The sequence below is a fragment of the Passer domesticus genome, chromosome 6 (genome assembly GCF_036417665.1).
Source record: "Passer domesticus isolate bPasDom1 chromosome 6, bPasDom1.hap1, whole genome shotgun sequence".
Classification (NCBI taxonomy): domain Eukaryota; kingdom Metazoa; phylum Chordata; class Aves; order Passeriformes; family Passeridae; genus Passer; species Passer domesticus.
In genome coordinates, this window is record NC_087479.1 from 14,202,658 (window position 1) to 14,227,969 (window position 25,312).

General features: G+C 35.4%; 1 protein-coding gene across 6 annotated transcripts in view; it reads right to left on the reverse strand.

Annotated features, from left to right (window-relative positions):
- Nucleotides 1-486: 486 nt before the first annotated feature.
- PAPOLA (poly(A) polymerase alpha) overlaps nt 487-25,312 on the reverse strand; it is a 43,420-nt gene continuing 18,594 nt past the window's right edge. For 3 of the 6 annotated variants that reach the window (XM_064423441.1, XM_064423442.1, XM_064423447.1), the window contains exons 10-22: nt 24,257-24,329; nt 22,678-22,798; nt 21,687-21,771; nt 17,338-17,391; nt 16,444-16,563; nt 14,902-15,011; nt 12,153-12,274; nt 10,987-11,129; nt 9,569-9,669; nt 6,866-7,086; nt 6,427-6,492; nt 4,744-4,818; nt 487-2,653 (exon numbers count right to left, since the gene is read on the reverse strand). In XM_064423441.1, the coding sequence (XP_064279511.1) occupies nt 2,558-2,653; nt 4,744-4,818; nt 6,427-6,492; nt 6,866-7,086; nt 9,569-9,669; nt 10,987-11,129; nt 12,153-12,274; nt 14,902-15,011; nt 16,444-16,563; nt 17,338-17,391; nt 21,687-21,771; nt 22,678-22,798; nt 24,257-24,329 (1,387 nt within the window). In that variant the 3' untranslated portion in view covers nt 487-2,557. The remainder of the gene's footprint in view (nt 2,654-4,743; nt 4,819-6,426; nt 6,493-6,865; nt 7,087-9,568; nt 9,670-10,986; nt 11,130-12,152; nt 12,275-14,901; nt 15,012-16,443; nt 16,564-17,337; nt 17,392-21,686; nt 21,772-22,677; nt 22,799-24,256; nt 24,330-25,312) is intronic. The other 3 variants (XM_064423444.1, XM_064423445.1, XM_064423443.1) reach the window with 3 other exon arrangements.

The window sequence follows — 25,312 nt, forward strand, 5'->3', positions numbered from 1 at the left end:
AACTACTTAAGAAGAAGAGAAATAGTGCCATCTGCTGACATAAGGAATAGGCACTTGCAAGAAAGGCCTGAGGTGCCAAAACTCTTACAGCCAATGTTTTTAGAAAATGAAGCTCAAACAATTGTCGAAAATAGTGTACCCCCAAATTGTTTAGGCACGTTTCTTCTAGTTTTGTCCACTTTTAAGAATTTAGGATGAAGAGATGGAATGGATGCCCTTAAATATTTTGTGTGTTTTTGTTGACTCTGCCCCCACCAAAACACTGCACAATTCACAAACTTTCCCTTTAATAGCTAGAATCCAATATCTTCTGAGTGTTATTTCCACTTGCTATAGCACACATAAATGAATGCTCTCTAAATAAGCATTATCTACTCTATTTCCTTTAGGCTGTACCATATTCTGCCTTAGCAGAAAATTTAAGAGCTAAGTAAGAACTAAGAAAAGTAAAACCAATTTAGTACAGTCAGAAAAATTAGACAACCATGGGATTGTGCTGTTTTTTATTGTGTTTTCAATGGAGAAATACATCATCTGTTTACAAAATAGCTCTTGAAAAATACAAGGAGTACAGATACTATAAAACAAAGCAAACTCCAGTCATGAGACACTACGTACATCATGCGAAAGCAACAGTCTGATCTCCAGGTTATGAAAACTAGAATTAAAAAGTCACTATACAGAAAGGTTCCAAGTTTCCAGCTTGGCAAAACTTGGGTGCAGTTACATGAAACGTTTAATAAAATGAAAAAGATTTTCCGATGTGTAAACAAAATGACAAGACTAAATTTGTGCCTGGCAATTTCGATCTAAACTCCATAGCTACACAAAATACACAGACAGCTTGTACACTTCAACTGTTAAGATATAACCTTCTTTGGGGGGTGGACGACAGCAGGCTGCACAGGGCAAGGAAAAGAGAAATATTGTATACTAGACATCTTAGACAAATGGCAAAAAAAAAAACCCTTCAGTTACTGCACAGCCTAAGTAAAAGATAAGCTACACTCTGACTTTGGAGAATTAATTTAGAAGGATAAGGGGAAGAGTGTAAGTAATTTAACTTGTAACATGAAAGATGCATGTGTAATAGGATGGAGCACAATGGGAGAAGGGAGTTCATAAAACATGCTAATCAAAGTATGGGAAGTATGATTTGACATCCCACATATTTCAGACTTAAGTAATAGTAACATGAAGTTTGTTATCTACATCTGGTATTACTGTTGGTATCCCTCATGTTCCTCAAATACTGTTCTTTGCCATGAGAGCTTCAGTTCTTTCAAAAGAAAAAGCTGTTACTTTTGTGATAGGACTACAAGAACAAAAATAGGAGTAAGAGAGCTTACTAGATGTCAAGTGCTTACTAGAAATATGATTTTTAAAAATTTGGTGTTGTTCAGTATGTAAAACTACTTGTGATTAACTATCTAAAAATAAAAAGGTTAAAATTCTTAGGGAAAAATCGTTTGCCTTTATTTAAAATTTTAATCTTTTTAATGTATACAGGACCTTTATGGAGTGTACAAAAATCATATTTAGTGATTCAAAGGCCATCAAGACAGGTGGTGTATTTCACAGGCACGCAATATTTACCTAAAGAGTTTAGTCATGGGACAAATTCTGAATTTGTGCCTAGAGGCCCACAAGGTATTACAACTAGGTAAGGGGCAGGGGGGAACCCAAATGAGTACATGGCTTGTTTTTATTTTGTATAAATAACTATTGTTCTATATGGTGCATACAAGCGGAAAAAATAATTTGAAAAAGAAAACCCCAACAGTAAATGCAAAATATTTTCCCAAGAAATAAATGGATAAAAAAGGAATAAGGAGTTCAGTTAGCTCAAAAGAAAGTTTATTTACTGTTTGATTGCTGATCTGTATGCACCTTAAAAGAATCCTATAAATAAAAGTAGACCACACCTTAATCATGTCCCACTAATACCAAAACTTCCCAATTACTTCCTCAACTTACATCTTATGACCCCAAGATTTGACATTACATTTTAAAGACTTACTGCTGCTTGATGGCAGTTGAACAAAATATACTATACACTTTGTTTTCAATGTATAGTATATCACAGAATGTCATCCAATTTGCAAATTACTACTATTGAAGAGACTCTTCAATAAAAGGAAATTTTATCAGCTAAAGATCTAAAATTAGTCATACTCCAATAAAAAAAAGTACATAAAAGTGCATTTAAGGGATTCTTATGCCAGTTTTATCTCAATTTTGAAACAATGCATCAAACAAATTCAATCAGAATGTCAAATATGGCTACAAATAGTGTTCATGTTTTTAAAGGCAGTAATCCTTCGAAATATTTAATGTAACTGTTGCTAACACATTACTTGTACTCCTGGCTTCACATACTAACCTGGACTTCCAATCAAGCGGCGACTTTAGTCCAGAAAGGGAAGTGCACAACATATACCTAAATCCATTTGCAATTATGTTCTAGTCTTGCACCCTCCGTTCTCCTTTTTTTTCTAGCATTAGAAGACAACAGGTTGAGTTGGCAGATACTGTTTATGGACCCCTGAGGTGGTTTTTACCGGTTCAATCTCAATTTTATTGAATTCTTGATAACAGGAATAGGATTTGCAGGAAGAGCAGGGATATCTGAAAGGTCTGTACTGGGTGTTTTCTGAAAAGAAAAGAAGTTTGGTTGTATTTTAACTTTGTAAATACAAAAAGAAAAATATTGTAGTAATTGGCATTAACTTTCAAAACAAACAGCTTTAGAAGGCTTTTTAGGAATATATGAAGATAATTACAGATTACAAAGAAAGAAGGAGGTCTTTGCCTACAGAGTCTTTAATAAGGAAAATTTCTACAAGAATCTTTGTGTGCTTTTTTTTGAGAACTGAAAGAAATTAGCTAGTGCTGCAGATAAAGCTGGGCCTACTAATAACCTGTATTATAGTAAAACATCCATATAATAAGGATGCTTGACCAGTAACATGAACTATCTAATCTACATGTTTAGTATTTAAAAACATCTCTTAACAATTCAGTGTTAAGTCTCTCTCCTTACAGACAAGTGATGAAAAACAGTTCCCATTCCAAAATGTGTGTCTTCATACATTCAAGACTGTTAAAAAACTCTACAGTCAAATTTCCAATTTTTCATATTGGTTTAGATTTACATGAAGAAAAGTTATGCTAAAAAGGTACTGTATGAATGTGTTAAGAATTCCACCTTGACGATAACCTCAACAATTTTTCCTCACTTAAAAGACTTCAATGCCACTCAGAAAAATTGTATCTAAAACAAAAGGAAAAGACAGAAACACACCCAAAATTCAATGAGGTTCATTAATTTCTCACTTGCTGTACAGGCCTCTAAATTTGGGGTGGGTTTTTTTTTAAAGTATTTTCACTTCCACTGTGGCACATTATTTGCCATCCCCCATAACCCAGTTATTATGCAACACTTCACATAATTTATCATAAAATGTTTTCTTACATTATAAATGTTCAAAATTTATATAAGATACCTTTGATACATAGGGAAAACTGCATTAAAATGACTGCTCTTAATTGCTGCTTTATTAAAAATAAATCAGTCAAGTTAACATTGACTGATGTGTTAGTGCACAAAGTAGCAGGGACCTAGGACAAAATAGCTCTGGGCTTTGCATCACCCCTGCCCCAAGTAACCCCCTGGTTGGTACTGATCTGCAGTTTGACATGTTTCTATTTTCTGCAACACGGGCATTGTTTTAAACAAAGCCGACAAGAGCACTAAAAAATGACAGAGGAGGCTCACCATCCTTTGTAGTTTCCAGATTACTTTTGATAAAGTAACAATCACAATCTGTAAAAAAGCTACAAAGCTTTATATAATCCCCCACAACAACAGACAAAATAAAATTGGTGTACTTACTAAATGATCTAAAAACTTCCCCGAAGCAGTTTAGGAAGTCCATGTAGCGTCTACAGTTTTTGCCAACAATTTGCTATCTTTATTCAGTACTGCTCATACAGTTCAAAATGTCCAGTAAGAAATACCATTATTACTATTGCAACAATCTCTACTGTCAACCAACACATTCACTACACATACTTTCATAATTCAAATGTGCATAAAGTGCTTGACAGGGATACTTTAATCAGCAGAGCACTAAGAGAAGTTTAAAAATGCTAGTAAGAAACGAAAGTGCTCTCTGAAAGTTGTTACAATACTAGAAACAAAAACTTAAGTGAATGGTAGAGAACTCTTACTGTTCTCAAAACAGTGTTTACACTGCTAACATCAGCTGGCTAAGCAGTGACAAACTTACACTGTAAGTAAGAGACACTTGTCTCTTGTACCAAATATTAGAATCTGAAGTCACATTTCAAACATCCTCAAACTCTACCAGGATTATCTTTGAGCAGCAGCTACTTAAATCATTTGTTTCCTTGTTAGAAAGGATTATTCTGGGATGTGCAAAGCACAAAGGAATAAACTGAGCCCCTTACTGAAGACATAATTCAGAAGAGTGAATCCAGCTTCGGTCAGTTAGTATGGCAAGCCATACATGTTTAGCTACAATGCACATTCAATAAGATCAATGATCATCTAAACCACAAAAATTGTGACAGTAACAACAAGTAGCTTACCATAAAATGGATTTATATTTAAAATTATACATTTATTTTTAACATCTGGACTTGTTTCAGTTTCAATTCTTTCACCACAGATTAGCACATAAATACATTGCATGGCAGTATTGCTTTTAAAAACAGTACCTGAGGAGCTTGCAGAGAAGTTGTCTGCAGAGTTTCTGTTTGAGAATTAACATTCACTTCTGTCTCAATTTGCTCCTGAAAAAAAAAAAAACAAAAGCATCACCACAGTTACACCACTTCCAATGAGCTACTTATATAGAACACCCAGCACTCCAGAATTATTTACATTGTGCATATACAGCAAAAGAAAAATGCAAGCATTGATGCTTGCTGCATTGACACTCTTCCTTTTAGGAAGGAATCACCACACTGGAGAATGTTTCACTTATTAGGGATTTGACATCAACACAAGCTATATAACTTATCAGCTGTCACTTGTTTAACCAATTAACATTTTTTATACAGACTCCTATGGCAAAACATTACATGTCATTCAACTCACTAAAGACAAAAAGTGTATTATCAAGGAAGATCATGTGAAAAGCTACAGAATTTGTTTAAAAATTCAACAGCTTTTCCACAGCATTTGCCATTCTGCCAGTAAAGTTTTCCTGCTGCTTTAATGGGTTGAATCAGCTTTCTGAATGAATAGGTGAGTGTCAGAGACTGATTTGCAGGTAAAACAGTGGGACTACAGGACTAAAGCAGGACAACGGCACATTCTCATTTTAATAAAAACAGTCTGCTAGCTCAAATTGTACCATTAATACACCCTAAAAAAAGAAATGCATTCCAACAGATGAAAACCTGTGCTTACGATAATTTAGGCAATTTAATTCCACCATTTCCTGCCATAAATATTAAGGAAAAAGACTTAGAGGAGACTGCCAATAAAAACGAACAGGCTTATCTATGTCTTTTATAATTATCTATATCCAGTGGATCTATTTTTGAAGTGAGGATTAAGTGCTTACATGTATTTCTACCTTCACCTATCTTAAGTTCAGAGACATTGCAAGGTGACTGCCTAACAAGATACAACTCCTTGCTTATGGCCATTGAAACTATAAACCAAAGAACTTACATTTAACTTTAAGCATAAGCATAACTTCCAGAGTATTCCAGAGACAACAGAATGTGCCCCATAAAATCTGCAAAATCCCAACTGGAGAGCTGCTATAATAAGGCTAAAAAGAGTCTGTCACCCTTTCTGTTCACCACTAAGGCAGAAAAATTGTCTGCTAACTACAAGATACTGGAGAGGCACAATGTCCTAAGTCCCCAAACAGTATGCTGTAACTTCAAACAATAATTTCACTTGCACAGAAGATTTACTTACTATCACATGAAATGTCTATCTAAAAAGTGAACAAGGTGGCTGGCTTTAGGATGCTCAGCCCAACATGTAAAGTCCAAATAGAATACTTAGGACAACTGTTCTTCCACTAATTAACATACATCAGATTTGGGATGCAGGAAAAACATGGCATATTGACACATACTTAACCTAATTCAACAAACTGAAATATAAATATCATGACTAATGTTTTTACCATGCTTAATCCCACATGAATGGCCAGCAAAGAAATGACAGTCCTATGAGAATATGGATTTGGGCTCAACTTATCATGGCAGCAGGCAATGGACTTCATCAATACTGACAAACATTAAAACAGTAAGATATACTTTTGATATCTTTACTGGACAGTCTAGATATAGACACACTTTTAGTCATTCCTAGAGAGAAACACAGTAATTTTCCCAAACAATATATACAAAATTATACAGTCTAGGGATATATACCTTAGTTTCCATTTTTTCATGTTCATTCAAATCTATACAGCTAGTATCTTCACTTATTTCATCCTGCTGAAAAGCAAACACAGAAAATATTACAAATCATAAAATCATATTTTTAAATAAATCAACAAGAAAATAAGGTCAAAGTGTTTAAAAGGACAGAATTAGTTGGAAGACTTAGCATATTATAGGCTTACCAAAATAATTATTTTTAAGATAAGAATCTAGATTCTAAGCACTTGTGCTAATGCAGTACATGTGTCCCATCATGAAAATCAACAAAATAAAAATACTAACACCTTGGCAAGCTGAAAACATCAAGCACCAATGCAGTCAGAGTAGGAAATATCTGAAACTTGGAATACGCGAATCAGCACTCTGGGCAAAATGAATATTCAAAGTTTTGAACATTGCTATGGTATGATCTCAAAATCTCAAATACCTCTTCCATTTTAATTTTCTTAGGAGACTCTTCTTTATGGGGAGAAGATGTCCTTTTCACTGCTGCGACAGGGCTAGGCATTTTTGTTGCAACATTTCCTGAACTTCTTGGTGATGGATTTAATAGATACGCTGAGGGAACAATTCTAGAGATGGTAGGCTTTGGTGGTGGAGAAATGGCTGGTTGTGTGGCAGTTTGAGGAATGCTTTCATTTGAAGTACCTATGGACAAATAATTTAAAGACCTTGAACAAGAGGAATCGACACAATCATTTCAGCTCAATCACTGGTATTTTTGGTCTCTAATCAAAACCCCTGACATCAAGCAGGCATCAAGGAAGTGGTACAGTTAATGGTGTAGCATCATGTTTGGAAAAGCAAGTGTGCATACAATGCACAGTTTAGTTTCAAGCTCATTCTTGAGCTTGAGTGCACCCTCAGCAAGTTCACTGGTGACACCAGGCTGTGTGGTGCAACTGACAAACTGGAGGGACAGGATGCCATTCAGAGGGACCTGGACAGGCTGGACAGGTGGGTCAACTCAAACCTCTTGAAGTTCAATAGAGCGAGTGCAAGGTCCTGTGGCTGGGTTGTGGCAAACCCAGGCACACCCACAGGCTGGGCAGAGAAGTGACTGAGAGCAGCCCTGAGGACAAAGACCTGGGGGCAATGGTTGATGAAAAACTCAACATGATCTAGCAAATGTACTCACAGCCCAGAAAGCCAAACGTGCCCTGGGTTGCAGCCAAAGGAGTGTGGGCAGCAGGTCCAGGGAGGGGACTTTTCCCTTCTACCCTGCTCTTGTGAGACCCCACCTGGAGTGCTGTGTACAGTTCTGGTGTCCCCAACATAAGAAGGACATGGAACTGTTGGAGCAAGCCCAGAGGAGGCCATGAAGTTGGTAAGAGGACTGGAGCACCTCCCCTCCAAAGACAGGCTGAGAAAATTGGGGCTGGTCAGCCTGAAGAAAAGAAGGCTGCATGGAAAATTCTCACAGCAACCTTCCAGCACCAGAAGGGGCCTACAGCAAAGCCGAAGAGGGGTTCTTTGTCAGGAACTGTACTGACAGGACAAAGAGCAGTGGGCACAAACTGAAAGAAGGGAAATCTGGGTTAGGTCTTGGAAGAAATTCTTTAGTGTGAGGTACTGAGACACTGGAACAGGTTAGCTTGTCCAAGGAGGTTTTGGATGCCCTGACCCTGGCAGTGCTCAAAGCCAGGTCAGTTTAGGCCTTGAACAAACTGGTCTAGTGGGAAGTGTCCCTGCCCATTGCAGGAGGGGTTGGGGTTAGATCATCTTTTAGGTCCATTCCAAGCCCTTAACACATGATTCTGAAAGAATTCCTGTACCAGACATAGGGTAGCCATGGCAATGACACTCTGCTTAGCCTAATTAACCCTGCTTACGGCAGGCTATATGAGCCCAGACAGAGCTCTGTATAATACAGCTGTAGTATTTGTGTACCTAAGGAAATTCTACTGCTTCTGTACTCAGCTATATATATGCATTGCCAAGACTGCATTAAATCAAATCCAAGAGCAATCTGATACTCCCTTTTTCACTCAAAAATTAAGCTTATCATTTCTCAGGCTTAGCTTATCCAGTGACAAATATGAAGTCATCACAGAGCATCAAATAAAGAATTGATATTATATACATCCTTTTGAAAAATGCTCCATATGACAAAGCTCTATCTCATCAATTGCCTACCTCAAACCAATAAGCGCACATAGGGAGATGCTCCAGGATGAGAAAAAATACATTGAGGAAATTTTTCATTAACAACTATCAGGTGATTAACATTTTGATTAACCAAAATATAAGAATGAACAACTTCTGATATGCTTCCAAATCCAAAAACCAGTCACGCCATTTAAGCTCCATTTAGTGCTCATGGACAAACTTACTCACATTGATGCACCTGTGACACGATAAAAATCAGAGAGAAGTAAGACTAAACCATGCCACACGTCAAGAGTGAATGAGAGATTTCATTTTGAAAGACTAACCAGTCACTCCCCTTTTCCATCTATTTCTGACTTGCTCCTTGTACACTAAAGCTCCATCAAAAAAGAAGAGTAGCTGATTCTAAGGAAGTATTTTCACCAGATGCTTTTATTCTTTGACGTAAGAATGAAATTTTTTAATTATTTTTAAGTAAAGTGTACTTTTTCTTGCAGAAGACGAAGGATAAAGTCAGCACATACAGTGGGACATATCTGAACAGACATCAGTAAGGAACATGTGTTTCTGCTTACATCTGAGTCTTCTGCATTCCTAGAATCAATTTCATGAAGCACAAGGAGCGGGAACATGGGAGGACAGACTACATACAAACAGTACAGAACCACCTTGAGTTTAACTACAAAATGAATTAAAAATAAACATAAAAAATTGTTCTTCCAGCTTTAGATAATGTTTTCCTCATTTAGCTAACCAAACTACAGACCTACATTAGGTCATTGGAACACAACTGCTATTGTAAATGGCAAATATAAATCTCTAAGAATAAAAGAAGTAAATATAACAGCAAATATCCCTCTGTGTTCTTCTGAATCCTTAAGAAATTATTGAACTATGTGTATGAAGAACACATTAGAGCATGTGTTATACAAAGACTAGAAGACTCAAGCTGGAAGAAAAACTGCCTTATAAACATTACCAAAAATTCAACAGTAACAATATGCTACGCCATTTTCCTTACCCCCTGAGCTTTCACTGGAATTTATTTGTGGCACAGTGACTTCAGAAGCCTGTGTGTTGGTCACAGATGCTGCTGTTACAGCTGGCGCAGGACTGCTTCTGCTAAAAAGAGAAAAAATTATGAAATGCTGAAGACATTAGTAATGCTATGGTGTTACATGATCTTTCATCACATCATATGTGTGACCAGTAACCACAGTTGGTATTTTACCTACATTACAGGGCAGAACTTATGCCAGTAAAAAGGTAAAAGTGAGCATTGGCAATCTACTATCCAACAAAAGCAATGGAAGCTATTTCAAATACTCAAATACTGAATTTAAATCACTCAATGACAGTTTTGAGACCAGAAAAAGGCTGCATTTAAAAGACAAGCAAAAAGTCAGGCAGTGTCCACCCAAACAATGAGCATGGGAAAACACAGCAACTATTTAGTGAAGGATGAAAAAGAAACCACTGTAGAAGGACCAGAATAAAAAGCTTGGTTTTAATTTATACACACTGTTAAAATGACAATTTCAGACTAAAATAATCAAAAACAAAGCCCTGGGGCTTCAAGTGACCAATCACAAAAATGATCCCTTTTCCATCATCAAGCAATTGGGAAGCAGTGTGTGTCTAAAATCAGCCAAGGGCAATTTCCACTTCACTTGTGACATCCTAGGTAAGACAGATTTATTTCAATAGCACAGATAGTGGTATCAACTACTGTTAACCATTCACCAAGGAAGAATAACTAAAAGAACTCTTGTCAAAAGGACTAAGTATTTCATCCTACACACATCCTATAACAGATGTGCAATACTGCTGAACTGTAGGAGATTGATGATAACTTCTATGTGTATCAAAGAGATGAACATGAGACCCTTGAAAAAAGAGAGTACACTCGCTTAAGTGCAGTAAACCGAAGATAAGGTAGGAAAAAACTTAATACAGAAAGTTAGTATTAAGTAAACTTTAATATGTACAATTTGAAACTAGTGGGAAATTATGTTCCTATACTTAATTTGCATAGGTATCATCAGTAACAGCAGGAGCACTACTGATTTCCCAGACAGAAAATCTAAACCTTTCTACTGTCTTACACTTGGATCCAAAACTCACAAAATACTTCCTCACCCTCACAACTACCTGCTCACTACTTCTCACTGCCTCCTACTGCAGGGCCCAAGTTTTTCTATCATCATGTTCTTCTAAGCATTTTTACCCAACTTTATAATTCCTCATCTCAAGTCCAGCACCATGCTCCCTATCCCCCAAATTTTGCTACAGTACTCAAACTGAAATAACAGGGTTTACAATCTCCATCCAATTTGGAACATTCCCACCGTGGTACCACATGTGTGCAGTATTTGCCATGTGTTTAACACAAGTAATTCAGGAAGGCAAAGCAGCAAGAAGTCTCAAAGGCTCCATTACCCCTGAGAACTTCCAGAACTGTTCAATGGACTTGTCTTCATAGCACTGGTAGGCGAAGGCACAGACGTGCTGTTATCACTGTCCATAGACAAGTCTAGGCTGCTGTCATTCAGAGCTGTCAACCTGATCCCTTCTGTCGAGTGCTGCAAGCCACAAGGCAAAGGAAAATTCTGTTAGTCTAATTAAAAGTTTAAAAATCAACAGAAATTCAAGTTATTTAAAAATGCAAACTTAAATCAACAATTTTCAAATCCTTTTACTGTAAATAATCCACTATACTCTCACTACTATCATTGAGATTTTCATGTTTACAGCTCTGGTGCAGATTTGTCTGAACCAACCACGTTCAAAAACAAACTGTTACTGTATTTAATGATTATATTTTCAGCTTTATTTCAAATTTCTTTGGTTTGGTGGACTTAGAAATACTTTCATTAACTTTAAAGTGATGTACATCAAAACAAACTGATGTACACAAAAAGAATTTAAAGAGGATTTAAACTTAGTCCATGGAAAAGAAAAACTCCTTCCTGACATAGTACTACTACTTTAAGTGATATATTACTTAATACTCACATTGTTCTCTGAAACAGATCTACACTTGGTGTCAATAAAGACTTCCTAGTCCTTAAAACAGCATTCAATATAAAACAGCTATAGAAATAAAGCATGTTATTCAGCTATACTTAAAATATGTAGCAGTGGTTTAGCTATTAAAAAATCCAAGCAAATCTGTATTGCTCTCAGATTAAGCTAATACAAAGCACTAGGGATTGTGAAACAGACTGAATTGTTCAATTCAAAGTTTCACCCCTTCTTACTGACTCAACTAAAATTAAACAACAATTCAACACAGCATCTTAATTAAAAACTAATTAAAAATTATCATTCTCATATATGGCCACAGGTAAACTATCCAGCCAGACAAGAAGACACCACTCACATTGCTGATGCTCTGAGAAATCTAGTATTATATTCAGTGCATCTAGTAATACTGCTACACTCAAATGAGATCATTTGCAGGTAAAATTAGGATCTCAAAATGTGATTTTAATTCCTGGATTAGTAAACCTAAAAATCTAAGTAAACCTAAATCAGTAAACCAAAAAATCAAAAATTTAAGAGCAATGGCATTTTCATTGCTGTCATATGTTAGAGAAGTTTACCTTTTTCTTTTTCTGAAGCACATGATTAGGTAGCAGTTGGTGAAGTTGCTTACGCTTCACATGTCTTGCAGCAATCTTCATATCCATCTCAAACATCTTGCTGTTTATTGCTTGCCTATAAACTACACAATTAGAATAACATTGAGACATACTCAAGCATTTTGCAAAGTCCACTTACTTGCCCAGGCAGAAACAATTTTCATTTCAGAGCACTTATTATCCTCAAGAACAAGAATAATGTTTCCTTGTTCTGGAGGAAGAAAGGGAACTGCCTACCATGCCAGCACTGATAGTACAAACACAAACATTAGTTTGGAAACAGGTGACCTGGTTTTCAAGAAACATGTCTTGCAAGCACACGGTTCTCTGTGTTTTGAACAAGTTTTAACTCTAAGAGCTCTGAAGCAAACTCTTCATCTCAAAGGGACTAAAGATGGAAATAAAATTTCCTCATAAGAATTACAGCATTTACATACAATTATCTTCTTTGCAGGTGATTTTATTTATGCAGCTCCTTCACCAAGTGGGTTTTAATTCAGGAGTTAAGTGCTCATTTGCCACCTAACGTATAAAAATTACTCTGGCAACTCTGGCACACATCACTAAATTTTTATACAGAAGTAATTTATGTTTAGATTTTTTCTGTTTTCTTGAGCTTTTTTGTTGCTCTGGTTTTTGTTGTTTGTTTTTTGGTTTTTTTTTAATTTTGTATGGTCATTTTGGTGGTTTTGTTTGGTTGGTATTTGTTTCTTTTATTTTTGACTAGTATGAGAAGATATTTCTCTTCACCTCAGAACACCTGCTTCTGGAAAGTCACCATGGTAAGTGCTAGTACAAGAACTGTGCTGGAACCCAGCATGCTGGGTTCAAGTAAAGCCAGGTAAAAATGAAAAGCTTGTTCTTTCACACTGACTGTCTCCACAACATTGAACTAAAGCTGGGGCAGATGTATGATTAAAAAATGGTTCTGTAGCTCTTAAATACAAAAACTCAAGAGCCATCTCTCTGATTCACTGTCTCTTCTACAAACATTAAGGAATCTCACTGAATAGGCTGTGAACAGGTAATTAAAAAGGTGTTAAGAGAGAGGCACACAGAGAACTCAATGAATACTGAGTATTAAAGCAAATACTGCATTACTTCTTGGTATTGAAGAAGCTCATAAAGCCTCTCTGTAAAAAACTATACTGGTTACAGCTAAAGTAGAAGCATGCTCAATGAAACCAGACATTGTTAAAGCATTCCATATTCCTGATATTAGGTCTTACCAAAAAAATTTTAGAATCTATTCCAAAAGACAGGGCAAAGAAGTCTTTAGGCTGAATTACAAACAATGAAGACAGGCTCACACTAATTTCAGATTACCAAAAAACCCACAACACACAAACATAAATAGTTTACTAGATTGTTACTTCTGGAAGCATATTCACAAATCAAAAACTCTGCATCACAGTTCGTTAGGATCTTGATTAAATGATCCTAATAGATCATTTATAAGTGGAGTATCTTCAATAATAAGATACTCCACTTATAAATGCATCTATTTAGACAAATTTCAGGAATATAGTACAAAGAAATCACATCAAGTGCAAGTTTTAGTCTTTTCACATGAAAAATCTCTGACCAGTATACTACTGAAATATCTGTTTACAAACAATGAAATATGTGAGAAACTAACTTCTGAATTCCTTCACTCTTTCAAAGCAGCAGTCAAAGTATCATCTCTAAATTCTCAAAAATTAGAATGATGTTCCTATAGTTGCTATAATCTCACCTTCATCACTAATAATTACAATACATATTGCAACTCTCAAGAAAGAGATGCCCCTCTGCAGCTATATATGACAATAAACAACTTTGAAACCTTATCATGATTCATAAATATGCCTATGTATTTACTGCATTCATGGGTGTGAGGTGCAATGGGGGCCAAGGTGTTCAATCCCCTTTCTTCCTCAAACTGAGTCTTAGAAATTCAGAGACCATGGCTGCATTAGGTAACACTTGAACCTATGCCTTCAGCACTGTAAACGCTGAATATTTGAGCCTCAACAGTTGCTTGTTTAAAAAAAAAAAAAAAAAAAACAACAACCTGTAAATTTATTAGATAAATCTGTCAAAACTACTGTTCCTGACACTCTGGTGTCACACTCTGCAGCTGCTACCAATTCTTTGTTTACAAAACTGCCTGTGTGTACTAAGTTATTTTTGTGAATCAAAAAGTAAACATCAGAAAGTCAAAAAACTCTCTTCCACTGAGTGTCAGACATGAAAGTAAAGATTATTGAATCAATTATCTAGTATGAAACACCAGGGAATAAAAGGTATTTTGTTAATCCACTGATAAATTTAGTTTCACTAAGCAGCAAAAATATTTAAATTATACTCAAAATTTTTGAGGTTAAGCGTGCTAGCTTGCATATGATAACTAATTCATCTGTTTAATAAAGATTACAAAATAGTGTGCCACACTTTTAGTGAGACCAGCAAGATATGTGTATAATTTTTCTCATTTTTAATGAGAACAAACTGAAAGTGATTAGTCTAAATCCTAACTAGATTTAGGAACATTGAAACTCATTGAAATTGTGTTTCATGAAATAAAACCCCTACCTCCTCAGCTGAAAATCTCTGTGTAGATACAATTCTACTATTACTATGAGCATTATGAATAAAGACTACCTTTTGAACAAAGTCAGTAACTTCAAAAAGTTTATTAATACCAGAACACCTAGAAAGCAAAACTCACCTGTGTCTGTAAAAGACTGAATGTCGTAGGTAAGATCAACACTTAAATTTTCAGAGTTTTCAGTTTTCTTAAACACCAATCCAATCACCCACATTGTACGGTATTCCTCCCTGGAAAATTTTATACAAAACAGTCATGTAATACTGACAGAATTAAATAGCTTAATAAGTTATTTGTTGCAATAGACAACATTGTACTTTCTAGCTCTAGTAGCAATAGGAAACTACACAGAAAGGCAAAAACCAAGTTGACTAACAATATTTCCTTTTCACTCAAAATATAAAAATCATTAAACACTACACATCTACCTCCAGCAAATGAACTATGATTATCAATAGATTACTCCATTCAACTCTGTTCCCATATAGATACTCCTAGCATGAGAAAACCAACTCTCAACTAGACATAGCAACTATAAAGGCACTAAAAGTAATTAGAACCTATTATCCAGTTAAGCAACTTCCATTTTGCAACCTGAACGTGTCTTCAATGCTCAAATTTCTTAGCTGTAACTGACCACAAACTGCAGGTTCCAGTTAAAACCCTCCCTCTGACAGCTCCCCTTCACATGGAATGTGAAAGAATGTCCTTTGTATACACTGGGAAGACAACCTTTGCTGGAAGTATTTCCTGAATCAAGTCCCCTGAAATAAGAGCTAATTGGAGGCTCAGCAGTTGTAGCTATATCCACCCGCTAAACTGGTGCTGAGGAGGTACTGCCTGCTTCTGTCCAATTTTACTTGGAACACACATGTAACAATTCTAGAACCTCTTAAAAAAACATATCCCCATACTGTACTTAAAGCAGTTCATGTGTGGAAAAGGCCCTGTGCAAGGGTAACAAGGCTTTTCACGTATCCCAGTGAAGACAAATTGCTCCCCCATTCTCACACTTCACACAAAAATATAATTCCTAACAAATTAATTACAACGCTGTCTTGAAATAAAGTCTTACAAGAGTTTTCAGCCCCCACACACCCGCAATTGCTGTTTTGAGTGGGGAAGGAGTCAAAAAACATTTAACATCCTCAACAATCTGAAGCACTTGATACTCTTTGCTGTTTCCACAACTTGACAAATTCTAACCACAGCCATTATGATTTCAATGACATTCATCCCAATTACTAAATTTTATAACATTAAATGAACTTAGTTACTCAAGAGCTCTGTTCTACAGTGCCTGATGTTCTCCCAGATTCTCCACACTTCCTCACAATTAAAACAGCATCAACTAAGTAGCAGTAACTTATACAGGTTGGCAGGAAATTATGCAATTAATACAGTTATTAACAAAAAATACATTTACCTTTATTTTCTGATTTAGAGACATTCTTATACAGAATTAAAGAGTACCTAATTTCAATAGTAACTGTTTTAAATATTACTTAAGAAGAGCTGAGCATCATTTGTTTGCCTTTAGGTGCTGTCATTAAAAATGAATCCTTTTAAGATTCTATAAAAATGTCCATTTATTTATTAATGAAATTGTGTTTTAGTCAAGTTAGTTTCTCCATACTAAATGAAGAAAATGGGTTTGCTTACTTGTCAGGATTCTCCTTGGGTGCTGGGAATGACTGTGGATTCACATGAGCCAGTGTAATGAATTCATTCTTCTCCAGGTTTCCAACTAGAATACGGATTTTTGATTCCACCAAGCCCACCCTGTATAAATGTCATTTATTAACAAGATCTCATTAACAGGAAATAATAGAAGTATCTAACATCACGTATCAGGATAAAATCCTCAATATTCTCCTTATACTAATACTTGAGACTACTAATGAATTGGTGCACGTCAGATTAATTCAGATCAATAATTTCAGTTAAGGCATTACAAAAGCTGACAAGGGAAGCTTAAGAATGCCCTGCAGCTCTCTCTGCAGCCTGATTTTACAAACGGAATTAAATACAAGACATTACACATCAGTAAAAGGCAGTTAGAAAGAGCCACCACATATTTATCCAATGTTCTTCTGGCTTCAGATGATGAATTTTAGAGGTGAAGAAATTCCCAATACTTGCCAGTCTTAAAATTTCACTAATAAAAGAGCAGAAACATGGGAAAGGGGAATTTTCATTTTGAGAAACAGCATTTCAAGTGACTGAAAACATACCTCTTTACAATGCTTATTAAAAGAAGTGCACAAGGCGTTTGTAAAGTAAGCCTGAGACTCCTGCTAAGGAAAAATTCAGGCAACAGCCTTCACTCCCCAGTTTTTAAATTTTACTGGTTTTTTTTTCCAGAACTCTACAATCTTTATCCATTTAATTTTGAAACACTAGAGCTCCACTTTCATTCACTGAGAAGACACCTGATACACTAGATACTCTCTGTCCAAGGTTGATCGTGAGGGGGAAGGGAGGTGCTGCTTTTGGTTTGGGGGGGTGGAGGTGGTGTTTTGTTTTGGTTTTTTTTAGATCTCAAGGATTACTCACCATTCTAGTCGCTGTTTTTCTGTCGGTGCGCTTGCTAGAAGTACAATATAATGCCTTTGGAGATAAAGACAATATGCTATACTATAGATATTTCTAAAACTAGACATTCAAACCTTAATACTAAAAGTTTGCAGTAAACTCTACATTGTAAAATACAGATTATTCACTTAAGTATATACCTTACATTAAATTAAGCTTTGTTAAGTAGAAAAAGAGGCTATGTCGCAAGTGTATGACTAACAGACTTCAAAATATTTTGGAGTTTAGGAATTTTTTTGCAATTCCACTGTAATACCTTAATAAAAGGTTAGGAATGTAGCACCAGTTGAAATATTTCAACACCTGAAGAGATCAGGGATTTAACTGACTACAAATCAAGAGAAAAGTTGTTCACAACTACCTTTACATGTCAGCTGTCTTAGTTGCAACATTATTTCTGAATAGTGAGAAGAGTGGTTAGCACATACACATTTGCTCAAAATGCAAAATAACACTATGAAATGTGGTTTAAAAGATTTGTATCTGCATTTTGGAGTTCTCTGAAGACACTTATCTGAAACTTCATAAGGAATGTTTCCTCTGATGATAATTCTTAAACTCTCAATTATTTTCCAGGATATTCAGTGTGTACCCACTGTAAGCAGATTTCAAAGAGACAGTACACAAAACAAGAACAGTATTTTAAACAAAGAAATCCAAGGACAGCAGAATGGAAAAGAGTACTTTTAGCTTGAGTTCCTAATGAGGGCACTGAGGCAATCTCACATGCTTACAGACAGGTTTTTCAGAAGCTTAGCTGGGAAGTCTTTAACATCCTAAGTCATCCAGTGCTGCACTACTCTATCCAGATATGGCATGTGTAGGTACCTTCAAGCAGGATTTGAAGAACAGCAGTAACACAAGAGAACAGTCCCTAGCGCATAGCTCACAGAGAGGAAAGCAAGGTCAATGACACTGAAAAACTATGTTGGTACAGAGCTCTCTGGTGCCACAGGCCTTCAAATCACAACAGCAAATCCAAATCAACAAATCAAATTAACAGATGCATGTCTCTCTACTTATCTTTAGGTGGCAAGAGCCTAAATCTTGCTACATGCTACAATCCTCTGATTTCAGTCAGAGGATGTCAATGAAACAACAGAACTGCAAGGGAGAAATTTGGAGAAGTTTCTTCCCTGTTCTAAACAATGTAGAGATAAAATAATCTATTCATTTTGCATTTTGTAAAGCAGCATTAACTGCTTCACAAGAAAATGTTATGGAAAAAGGTAAGAGACCTTTAATTCTGTATGAGGAGCTACTGATTATTAATATTGGTTTATTCTAAGGAGCACTACACTTTCAGTAAGATTCCTACATGCACACTGCACACTTGCAGAATGTTTCATTCAGTAGATACGACAATGTTTAAGCTTTTTGATATTTTTAATCATGTCTGAATAGGCAACCACCTAGGAAAGAACCGTAAGCCTTATTTATGAAAAAGTAAGTGATGATTAACTATTTTTGCTCAGGTAGTGTTTGCTGAAAAAGAAAAAATATCCAATTTCTCCTCACTCACCTACCAGCTGTTAGTGCTGAGAGGGAATTGTTCTCTAGAAATTTCCTACTACCATTTTGAATAAAATTAAATAATTTGTGTTAAAAATTAAGATACCCTTAGTTTTAAGAGTCCAAGGTCTCACTGCTAAATTTTGCAAAGGCAAAATTTTTTATCAGTGCCTCATTAATAGTTTTAGCACAAAGCACATGTACAATTCAGATGTATCACTTCATTATAAAGAAAAAATTGTCTTAGCTTAAGCTTCTGCCTCTGCTTCTCAATGGTAACTTTTAGACTCTGGGTACTATTCTGAAGTGTATCAGTTTGGGCTGTTGTTTGGGGCCTGGGATGTTTTCTCTCAGTCTTCCATTCATAATTATTTTCATAAAAATAACCTAATGCAGATAGTATGGAATTATAATATGTCATTAACGTAAGTATTTCTAAAAAAAATACCCAAATTAGAGTCATATTGCTTTCTGGAGGAAAAAAAAGAAAAAAAAGGACTGAGAACACCTGAACATGTTAATTTCAATTTTTCTTTATTACTTGTCTAGGAATTACACTTTTATTCAGCACTTTACAGTCTTATGAAGCCAAGAATTTAAACCACCTTTTAAAAAGGTGTATTTATATTCTACTTATTTAGCAGAATTATCTCTTAATGACATAGAAAGAATATGCTAGAGCTCATTAAGTGAGTACTATTTCTCTCAATACCCTGCTCTCTTGGTCTTAAGCTAAAAGGATTTCATTTCTCATGCAACACTTCAAACTCATATCCATTTGAAATTCTTGTCCCTTCCCTGTACAACACCCTATCTAAACGTTCTTTGTCATTGCCTTCCCCTTCTAAAAATTTAAATCTACACAAGGGGCAGATAATACATGTTGCAACTCCCTAACTCCAACTAATTGCTGACATTTAAAAAGTAAGAAAAAAAGTAAGTAACTAAAAGTAATTTCCTCATTCTCCTAATTTCTAATCTGCTCCTACTATTCAGGTATGCAGTAGCCTACAGATTTCCTTAGTCACACATCACTGAGGTTTATTTTAAACACAGAAAGTCAAAAGTGCTTATGAACAACAGATATTCAGCAACTAATTGCGATTTAGAGCTATTTAGAAGCTATGCTTTCAGAGATTAAAAGAAATGTTTGTCTCAGAGCAAGGATCAGATGTTCTCTAATGTGGCAGATTATGCTATGAATTTCAGCAGAACATGCCAATCTACAATTTAAACAGGAGAAGAGTGTGAAGAGGGGAAAAAAATTCAAAATATCTTTTAGATGGAGAACTGACCAAGAGATCTGACTTTACTGCATACAGATGACTGCATACAATTATTAACTTTGTAAATCCTACTAACCAAAATTATAAAATTAACCTAAGGGAAAACAGAGAAAATCCTGGGTAAATTAAATTAAAGCAGGCACCATAATACCATTCCATACTTAAAAAAAAAAAATCAGAGCAAAAATATCTTGTGCAAAACAGAAAACCTGGATATATAATGTTGAGAGAAGATTTTATTGCAACACCTGGTAAAATGGCTTAATCTAGTACACAAAAAAAACTGTATTAAAATGGAGATTATTTCAAATGACAATAAAAGCTTCCTATTTTTTTCTACTTTTGAAAGAAACAAAGAAAATGTACTAGGGAACTTATTAGCAATCTCTCGAACAGAAACTAGTTTGTCTGTAGCCCATTTTTTTACTTCAAAAATAATATAATTTAACAGTGTTTTTTTAATACTTTCAATCTTAAGTTCCAAGGAACAACATTAAAGCCATCCAAATGTCTTAAAGCTTTTATCATGCAAAAGGTATAGAAACAAAACACAGACACATTATGAAGGTCATCAGTCTCTTTTAATGGGGGAACTGTATATTTCAATCTTGTTTAGATTAGTACAAAACCAACCAACCACCCAACACAAACAAGTGTAAAATATATTTGATCTTGATTCAAGAAAAATGGGTCTCCAATTTCAACTGAGGGCAAAGAAGATGTAGTCCATATTTTAATAATCCATATTTATTATAAAAATACAACTTTCAGCAAGTCCGTATATGTATACATTTAACAAGCTTCTGCCCCACAAGCATATTACTAAAAACCCTAAAAATGTGAAGTGAGAATTTCAATATTTCCCTCAGAGACATTACAAAAATAGAAAAGCTAGGTGTGAGTTAATATAACATCCAAGAGCCTTAAGCTTTAATGAAAAAAATCTATTAATAACTAGTACAACTGGTAGTTAGTCAACACAACTGCAAAAATATCTTTTATTATCAGAGTAAACTGTTGACTATATTGTCAGAAGAAAACATACAGTTTCAAGTACTTATTCATTTAAGTACTGACCTTCTGAATAAGTTCTTTTATCAACTTTTTTCTTGGGAAGACCCATTTTTAGAATGCTTACTGACAGGACTAAAGAACATTTCTATTAGTCAAACCAGATGACACTTCTTCAATGTTATTGGTAGGTGGCATACCAATTCTAGAGTTAACTTGTGACATTCTAAATATCTGCTCAGGGACTAACTGGTTTCTGAAATACAGGTTTAAGACAGAAAAAGTACCTGAGAAAAAGTACTTATATACAGAAAAAGTACCTTATATACTTTTCAAGAGAAAGGACAGTAGTGTATTCTCTCTCCCACACTAGAAAAAAACCCTAACAAAACACTTTTTGGACATCTAATGTATGTATATTTACGATCCTGTGCTACAGAGCATTATGAGGTAGTTCAACTGATAAACTTAAAATATTCTGCCATGCCATAAAATACATACTTGTACTTCTGAAAGAAGTTTGGAGCTTCAAAAAGTTTGGACCACTCTGCCTTACTCAGCAAAATTTCATCTGTGATAGCAAGACCTAAATTACAAAAACAAAAAAGAATTTAAACTTTTTTTTTTAAATACAGTCTAGTATCCAGAGTAAAGACAGTTTGTTAACTAAGCAAAATCTACTAAGAATTACTTCCTCCCTTCAAATTCACAGCAATTTACCAGCAAGATTTATAATTCATTCATCCTTTCATTAGTCATTAGTTAAACAAACCATATTACTAAAAAAACTCAATCTGTGTAGAAACATATGTTAATTGATCTAATTATTTCACATATTTTTGCTCTGTGGTGTAACACAGCTCCATTTCATTTTTTGCATATGCCACACTAACTATTCAGTTCAGAGACAACAGATCTTTCCCTTGCAGTATTGAATCACCTCTTGTGCAAGGCATTTCACAAGGCAAAGAAATGGTGAGTCAATAAGTTAGTGTTCTGTCTGAGAAAGCTAGCTGGTAGTTGCTCCCTGCATCAAATCTACTTCATGCTTTGATAACATCTTCCCTTTTCTGCTATAATTATTCATTACTTGGATGTATCCAGAGGACTCATCTTCAAGAGTCCACTGACTTATATTAGGCCTAGAAACAGGCATCAAGTGGAACTATTGCTAATCCTTCATGTAACATGACACAATCTAAGCCACTAAAATGAAGTTATTATACCATTAGTTCTAATTTTCAGAGCACAAGGCATCCTCTTTCATTACCCTCAGTTTCTAAGAGTGAAGGACAGACCTGCAGAAGGATCCACTAAGTTTGCAGTGTTAAGCAACGTTAGGTGTAACAGGCCAAGTTCAACCTCCCTCAAAACAGTCTCTCAATATGCTTTTTAACACCCACCCACCTCCCCCTTTCAAAGCATACCCACAATGAAACTACTTTAAATCTGTCTGAAAACATCTATATAGAGAGCATAAGATAATACTTACCTTGTTTAAATTCCTCTACCATGACCATCCGTGTGGAAACGGACACATTGTACGTAGAGTTCTGCTGTGGGTATGCTGGTGTAATTATAGGCATAAGATGGTACCTATCACTGGGGTTTACCTACATATAACAACAGCCAATCAGTTTTCTTCAAGCATACACATCAGTTAACCAATTTGGATTTCTCCCTTTACTACAACCAAGTCTTAAGTTTTAAGAGACCTTCATTTGCAGACCAAGAGTACAGAGAAAGTTTAGAAAACAAGAATAGTGTTTTGACAAAGGACATCTTTCTGAACAACAGTGATGTGGGAGGGCTGTAACCTGTCAGCACATCAAGATCAAGTTGCAGGCATTTCTAAATCCAGAAATGCCAACCAAACAGAACAATTTGCCTCTTTAATAGGAATTAGTTTGTGATCACATGAAACCAAGGACACCTCATCACCATCATGCACCTTCTGCAGAATGACTGTCTTCGGACCTTGTGAAAGGTATTTTATACTTTATTTCTGTAACACTACTGAAAACTAAGAGCCATTTTAAGAAAAGAGGCTCTATGGAACCTGACAGAAGCATCACTTGCATTAACGTACTTTTATTTAACAGCAGACAGAGTAACAAAAAAAGAAAGGACACAACATACATACCAAAGTACATTAAAATATTATTAGGGTAACAATCTTGTAGAAGGTAAATAAAAGATAAACCCCTGCCATTACCTTAGCCCACTTTGATTAATTACTACAACAGTTCCTGTCACACACTGACCTCAAACCTCCCGTTTCAGGAATAACAGACTCAAGAATGTGTTTTTAACCACTTCACATATTTAAATGTGAACTTTTGTCAATCAGAAAAAACAGATTTGAAGTACAATAGGGAATGCAACTCAACCTCTGATGCTTACACTACTCATAAAAATAAAGATTAACTGAATACTATGATTGACAAAACAGCATTGAGCCTCTCATATTATGTCCGGAAAGCTCACAATGGGAGCCATGCATCTGCTGCAAGCTGTTTCACTGACTACCTGAATGACAAACATGTCCAATGTCCTTAATGTAAGTGCTACAAAGATGGAGATCATGTATTATAAACAACACACAAAATAACTAAAAGACTTCAAGTTATTATCTTCTTTGGTGCAAGATGAAAAGACACTTTACTACAACTACATGGAACCAAGCCTATCTAACTGTAACTTGCACTGAAGTGAATTCAAGATACTTGAAAAAGTAACAGGTTTTAAATAATAAGCAAACTATTTTAAGATTAGCAATTTTCCAAAAATGCATCACTTTAAGACATAAAACTATTTATGCTGAGTTTTTATTAAGATCACTTATTGCAAAAATTGGGAGAAAAAGTACATTGTTTAGCAAGTGTGCTTCAAGCAGTCAATTCAGAAAATTAGGGTAACTTTGTTCTATACTGAGAATTAGAGGTTACTCATAAAGATATAACACCACAACATTAAGTTCAATAAACCCAACATGAAGTTCACCTAGAATTTTTTAAGCAACCGAATTTATTGTACAGTGTGACTTAGAGGGGAAAAAATAACACACTAACCCTTGGGTCCCATACAGGCAAATTAAGATTGCATTCTTCTGGCTGTTTCAATAGCACTGGATTTGGCCATTCCCTGTTCAAAAAGATTGTAGGACTGAATAAGACTACTGGATACAACCATGTATGATACACAAACAACACTTTTGAATGTGATCCATCTTAAATCTGTTCTCAAAATAAAGCACCATTTCCTCACAACTAGGCTGGTCTAACTGGGGCTGTTTAAATAACCTGTATTGCTGAACTGCAACAAAGCTGCAATTAGCTTCTCCAGGCATCAGAACAAGGCATTTTCTGTAGTCCTGAAAGTTTAGAACCACTGGTTTAGATAACTAATTTAAACTCCTCTATATTCTTCTTGAAATATACTAATCAAAGACAAATTCCTCTGGGAAGATTGACATTGGGTCCATCTTCAAGCCAGCTGTTTCATGGACAAACTATAGAACAATCAGCCAGCACAGTTACAGGTATAAAGCATCATTACAAATCATATGTATTAAAAGAACATTATAATCAAGAGAGAAAGAAACCTTGTTGAATTAAACACTACAAAATAACACTTGTTCTCCAAGTCTTCTTACCCCATGAATAAAAATTACCTTCCTATAAAGAGCAGAAGTCTTGGAATTTGGAATTGTCTTGGAATTTGTACATTATGCTCCTATGCTATGCATGTACAAACTGGAGTGAACTCCAAGAAACACATTAAACAGAGATTGCAACCAATTCCCCTCTAGTACCTTAGTGTGGCAAAATATTACTAAACACTACGTACCTCAAAGAGGCTATAAAGCCTACGAATACAAGACAGTGAAAGTGTGCAAATTATCTTCACATTAAGAAAAGACACTATACTTGGAGGAAAGCAACACCTTGGTAAGTGATTCTTAAAGACTATCAGCGTCTCATGAAGAATACAGGTATCCAAACATGGACTTCCAAGAAAAACGGTATTCATTTGTAATCTGCAAAGTTGACTTTTGTCCCATTTGTTCTAAATTTACTTGGAATGTTCCCATCAGAGTTATTCAAACTGTGTTTCTGAATTAACTA